The 6,385-nt window shown below is 46.5% G+C and overlaps 1 protein-coding gene across 1 annotated transcript; it reads left to right on the top strand.

Annotated features, from left to right (window-relative positions):
- The first annotated feature begins 1,626 nt into the window (after positions 1 to 1,626).
- On the top strand, positions 1,627 to 2,856 carry LOC119444671 (putative nuclease HARBI1). Its single transcript, XM_049664693.1, has 2 exons — positions 1,627 to 2,199; positions 2,848 to 2,856. Exons 1-2 carry the CDS (start codon positions 1,627 to 1,629, stop codon positions 2,854 to 2,856), a joined length of 582 nt encoding a protein of 193 aa, XP_049520650.1.
- Positions 2,857 to 6,385: the final 3,529 nt, after the last annotated feature.

Below are 6,385 nucleotides of genomic sequence, written 5' to 3'. Positions count from 1 at the left end.
AAGCCCTCCGTGTTTATTGGAGATCCTTCCTATGAGGCGTAGCGTGTTATCTACTGTTGTTTGTAGTGCTTGCAAGGTACGCTGATTTGCTAGGTTGCTTTGAAGGTGAAGACCTAGCACCCTTATCCTGTCTACCTGGGGTATGGAGTGCCCTTCAACTGTGAGGTCGATATTCGGGGGCGATGTCCTGAAGCGTCTCGTGGGGGGCAGAAGGAGAAGCTCTGATTTGGTGGGGGAGCACCTAAGGTTCAAGTCGTGACCTACTTGTTCGATCTGGTCAATGGCTGCTTGAAGGGTGTCTTGGATGTGCCCGTCCGAACCTCCGGTCATCCACAGCGTAATATCGTCCGCGTACAGTGAGAATCGGAGGTCGGGAATCTTCTTTAGAGCGAAAGCTAAAGGTCGCATAGCCAAATTGAAGAGGAGGGGGGAGAGTACTGCCCCTTGGGGCGTACCAGTGCTTCCTAAACGTATCTGACCTGATTGTTCGCTGCCTAATTGGAGCGTTGCAGTGCGCTTCGTCAGGAAGTTGCATATATAACAGTAGATTCGCTCTCCACAGTTTATACTGTTAAGTTCGCGTAGACTGGCCAAGTGGGACACATTATTGAAGGCTCCCTTGAGGTCGAGGCCCAGCAACGCTTTTGTGTCACGTCGATGCTTAAAGAGGGACGTCTGACCAAGTGGTCGATTGTCAGTGTCAAATATGTCGCGGCGGGAAAGCAAAAGGTGATATAGGGCGGTTGCTTGGTCAGAGGCGAGGTCCGGAGCGACCATGGGACGTAATGGGCCGTAGAGGTTCAAGGCATCCTGTTGGTAATCAGGTGGATCTGGAGACGCGTCGGCTGCAAAAGCAGTGACGTAGTCGTCAGTCACTCACCGCAGCGTGGCCACCACTATTCCTTCAGGTAACACTTGCTTCGTCAACTCAAAATTGATAACGGGGAGACACATCCGATTAGTGGCAAGGGTAACGACGGAGTGTGGCACAGAGATGTCGCGCGCCAGGAGGACATCACAAATAGGTGCGACGACATAGTCGCCATCAGGCACGGTTGCCGTTGAGGCCAATTCGACGAAGGTTAGGGCTTTTCGAGGTAACCGAACAACCGCTGTAGTGCAGAGGGTGTTCGGTTATTCGGGGCGAACGTCGGAAAGAAGAGGAAGCTCGAGGCACAGCGTGCCGGTGGAAGAGTCGATGAGGGCGGAATGTGTCGTCAGAAAGTCGAGCCCGAAGATTAGGTCATGAGGGCAGCTGGTCGGCACGGTGAACAGGACTGGAACTTGGCGGCCAGCAATTCCTACGCAAGCAGTGCACATACCACTGGCTGCAACAGTGGCGCCATTGGCGACGCGTACGGCTCGAGTGATGGCAGGCATAGGAATGCTTTTGAGGCGACGACATAGGTTAGCGCTCATTATGGACACTTACCGCCGTATTCACAAACCAAACTTATCCTTATACTGATGACTTAAGTCACCGAACAGCCCTTAACGCGTTTCAAGAACCAACCTTATACTTATCGCAGAACTTTTCTCGTACTTATCGCCGTGATAAGTAAGGCTTGGATAAGGTAGCCTCCGACCTACCTTAACGCTCACTTGTAAGCAAACAAAATGGCGGCGATGGACGACAACTTCGCGGAGTTTGTTAACTATCTCGACCGCCACGAAGAAATATTGAGCGGGGCAGCGTTTTCATACGCGTCACTGCCACGGCGAGTGCCCAGGGATCGCTTGAATCCCATGGAAGTGTACGACGAGTACGAGTTTTTGTGCCGCTTCCGATTCAGCAAAAGTGCCGTCCAGCAGCTGCTCGCTATGCCGCATCTGCGGGATAACACCGATGGACGTGGGCTCCCTGTGCCGCCTCTCCTGCAGCTGCTCATCACGCTACGTTTCTATGGAGCCGGCACATTTCAAATTGTGACTGGCGACCTAGTGAATGTTTCCCAGCCGACGGTGTCGCGGGTGATCGAGCGCGTATCCACTATGACCGCCAGGAGTCTCTTTCCTGCGCTTGTGAAGTTCCCCAGCGCTTCAGAAGTGAGCGGTGGGATGCAAGCATTTTACCGGATTGGGAAGTTTCCCGGTGTTAGCGGGTGCATTGACTGCACCCATGTGCCAATTAAGAGCCCCGGTGGTGACCACGCCGAGGTGTACCGTAACCGGAAAGGATATTTTTCGATAAATGTCCAGGTGAGTGCCCGTTTCGAATATTGCAGCCGCGGTTCGAAACTGAAATGCAAACGTAAGCGGTATAGAATGCCGCTGGTAGTACGACCTTGTAATTGTAACAAGTCACACTGAATAAATTACGACGCGGTTTTACACCGCTAGGCTACATCTGTGATACGACAGTTGTCGAAGCTTCGAATTTACTAGCAGGTTAACAGCTGCACCAACGTCTCGCACTTCACCGAAATGCAACTACCGCAGCCAGCACTTGAACCCGCGACATCGTTAAAGTCAGCTTTGTCGGAATACAGCGATGTTATGCGGCGAAGATTGTGCCATGTATTTTGGTGAAGCATGTACAAGCAGTAAAAAAGTGACACGCGTTCCTTCATTATATACGCTCGTACGTACCACCGGAGATCACGCGACGGCTAGGTTCTTTGCATCACCCACCCCGCGGTGCGACATGCAAAATTTTGCACATTGTAAGCTAATGTACTTGGGCCAGGATTTAAAAAAATTTGTATCGGGCATGACCGTATAGTCGACATTGGACTACATAACTCTACAATAGAGCTACAAATTTACAAGGACGCAAGTATTGGAGCTCCCGCTTCTATTTTAGCACTCTTGTTTTTTGACATGTTTCAACAAGTGCATTTTGCACAGTCAACATGAGCTTTATTGTACATACGACTAAAAAAGTCAACTAGCCTATCAGTTAAGAATATGATGCCACCATAAAATTCTCACGTGTACAGAATTGCACAATTGCATTTTGGATACCGCCTTTTAGTTTTGTTCACACCTCGTAATTCATTATTCTTGTACCATTGACAAGCCATTCTCATCGCCTTGGCACTCTTGGCCACATCTGGCAATTACGCCAATAAACTCTAGTAATCAATTTTCAATAATCATTAACAAAACTGTTTTGCAGGGAATCACGGGGCCTGACTTACAGTTTTATATGATGTAGTGGCTAGCTGGCCAGGGTCCGCCCATGACAGCAGAATTTTTGACTGCAGCTGTGCTAGAGTACTGTACAAGACTGGGATCGTCCCCGGCATTCTGCTTGGGGACATGGGCTACGCCTGCAGGCGATACCTCATGACTCCTCTTAAGGATCCTGCCCAAGGCAGCCCAGAATACAGGTAAGCTAGTAAATTTCTATGAAGCAGTGTTTCTGAATATACAAGTTTATTTTCAAGGCACAGCAGCTTATGTGAACATGCAAGGTTAGACAACAGCCAATGCAAAATTGAAACACTTTTTATTTGTACATATTCAAGGATGTTCTTGCGAATGATTTCATACACTCAAAACTCGGAGAAATGTGTATAAGACAAAAAAAACACTGTTTATATAACACCAAAAGCGACTGATCTTTTCTCTCTCGGCCAATGTTTTCACAGATTGCGAACAACACATGCAAACGCAAAAAAAAAAATCAACTTTGTTTCAGGTACAACAAGTCGCAAGCCAGAACCAGAAACAGCGTGGAACGCGTGTTTGGTATCTGGAAGAGGAGGTTCCCGTGCCTGCAGATGAAACTGCAAATTGAGACGGACACCTCACTCACAGTCATCACAGCATGTGCGGCACTTCACAATTTGAGCAGAATTTTGCGTGACCCATGCCCTCCCAGTGTACCGCCCCACACTGCACCCAGCGTTCACCAGCCTGCACCAGCGTCGCCGAATGGACAGCCACAGATGGCACTTCAAAACTCTGATGGCTTTAGAACCCGTGCGCGTATTATTGCAAATTACCTAGGTGAACTTGTCTGTGGCGCGAAATTCATTTTGTGAAAAGGGGACAGAAGAGAAGAGACAGTGAAGCGCCACTGTCTCTTCTGGCGCCACTGTCTCTTCTGTCTCTTCTGGCGCTTCACTGTCTCTTCTCTTCTGTCCCCTTTTCACAAAATGAATTTCGCGCCACAGACAAGTTCACCTAGGAAATATCAGCACCAACTTGCCCAAGAAGAAGTTCTTTTGGAATATTGCAAATTATTTTTCATAAACGCATGACATTATATTTCACTTTATATTGTTTTTGAAAAGATAAGAAATATAGATAGGTAGGTACGTTCAAATGATGGAGGTCAGGTGGAGAAATTATAAGCAGTAATAAGGTTATAATGGTAAAAAACAAAACCGAACGCTAAAGTGAAATACAAAAAAAGGAGAGCACTACGCGAGACTCGTGCCATGCAATGCTTTCTTTGTTATTTTTCTCAGTGCAGTTTTGTGTGTAACTGACTCGAATCCAACCAGTCCAAATAGTGGTCTTGTATCTATACAATACAGCCTACGTCAGCTTTAACCTGTCATAAATGTAAAAGTGAAACAATTTACCCCTCCAGACTGCAATTAGTTGTATTGATTGAAAACTTACTTTCACTGCATTTCTTATGCATTCAGAATCATAAAAAGCTACCAGTTGCAGAATAGATTAAATTTTCAGTTCTTTCGCAAGTTTTTTCAAGTTTACAGGAAGTGGATGCCATGCGAAAACTCACTACAGGATCAACTATTTTATGTCTACCTGGCTTGAAAAGCACCTTTCCAGCCACTCGAAAATTGTGCCCAACGCAATACATTGTCCGACGCAATACATTGTGAAAAACAGTCAAAGAAGTGTGCCTGCTACATACAGTGACATAAACCAAACAAGATACCCAGCCATCTACCTTAATACTCATTTTAATAAAACATTTTGCATATTCCATCTCCTGTTTTCAAGCCATCCCAAGCGTTGGCGCCACCGACACTTGCATGGTCAGAGTGCGCACGTACATGCACAGCACGCGCAACACAACAGCAGTGACTGCCCGCACTTTACCAGGCCCTTCCTCTCATTTGGCCAACACACCGTCGAACTACACCACAACCATTCTAAAGGCAGCTGTTAGTTGCGGAATGACGAGAGTACTAACATACACAGTTGGCACTTGTGCGCGGCTTATTTCTTAGTTTTTCTTGTCAAACGCTTTTGCAGCTGTTTGCACTAATACCACATAACCGCTGCCAAATTTCAGACCATTTATAAAGCTGTTGGATATGCTGCTTCCCCCCCCCCCCCCACTCAAAGTGATGCTATGCACTTTTGAATGCAACAAATGCAAGGCAAGGAGCTAAACGTATGTAACATTTCTGTTATTTACATGCTCAATGACATCCCAATTGCACAACAGAATATTAAGCGATACAGTTGTCATACCCAATTGATTTGACGCGGTTAGACGTGATAACCATGTACAAATCTCTGAAACTGGTGGTACAAAACATCATGTCTGTGTTTTTGAGGAGCCAAGCATTAAAAATATTATTGTTTGCACATGTGTCTATGGGGCACAACAGCAATGTTATCAGCATGCTTTGCACGGAGTAGCATAAACAGCACTCATCCTTGTTTCACAAATTTCTCAGCATGGTATCTTTAGTTGCATCCAGATTAATGCATACCTCAAGCTCGATGTTACAGAAGATTTTGCCGCTGATTTGTTACATTATCGACATCGAAATGGAACTACCATGCCATGGCCCAACGCTTCTTCTCGAATCCTCATTCAAAAACATACAAGAAACAATGAGTGGAACACATATGAATCTGACAAAGCGTGTAAGCGCCAGTACTTCTCAATGCACCTTCTGCAGGCAGGTGGACGAGAGCGGATGACAGGCTGCACGCCCTGAAAAACTTGTAAACTTTTCGACAAGCCCGTGAAGGCAAGGCATTCCAAACTCACTCATCGAAAAGCTCACATGTTTTTCAAGACATCTAGCTAGCCATCCTCCCTTGTCCGCCCAGGTGCGGAGCGGATGACACATTAAGCAAGAAGACTTTTAAATGCATGAGGTTTCCTCGTGATGACCATGAGCTTCACATGAAACTTAATGGCTGCAAAACAACGTTGATGTCTACAACTGACATTTTTTAACCAATTCATGCGCTGACGCTGCAAATACAATGTGAGGACCACAAGAGAGACAGACCACACAGCTACAATGTAAAGAAACTGGCAGTACTTCAGTGGCTATGGTGCGGGGCTGCAAACTCAAGGTCACAGGTTCGATCCAAGCTGTGGTAGCCAATTCATTCTGATGGCGCTGGAATGTGAAATTCCCCGTGTACTTAGATATAGAGGTATGTAAAAGAACCATCTTAAAATTTTCGGACTCCCACTCTATGGCTGCCTCATAAT

Source organism: Dermacentor silvarum, chromosome 3 (genome assembly GCF_013339745.2).
Source record: "Dermacentor silvarum isolate Dsil-2018 chromosome 3, BIME_Dsil_1.4, whole genome shotgun sequence".
NCBI lineage: Eukaryota > Metazoa > Arthropoda > Arachnida > Ixodida > Ixodidae > Dermacentor > Dermacentor silvarum.
Note: the sequence above shows the minus strand (reverse complement) of the source record. Positions and strands in the feature narration are given on the sequence as shown.

What these genes read in the sequence shown, in the direction of transcription:
- LOC119444671 (XM_049664693.1), top strand. Translation starts at nt 1,627, where the DNA reads ATGGACGACAACTTCGCGGAGTTTGTTAACTATCTCGACCGCCACGAA.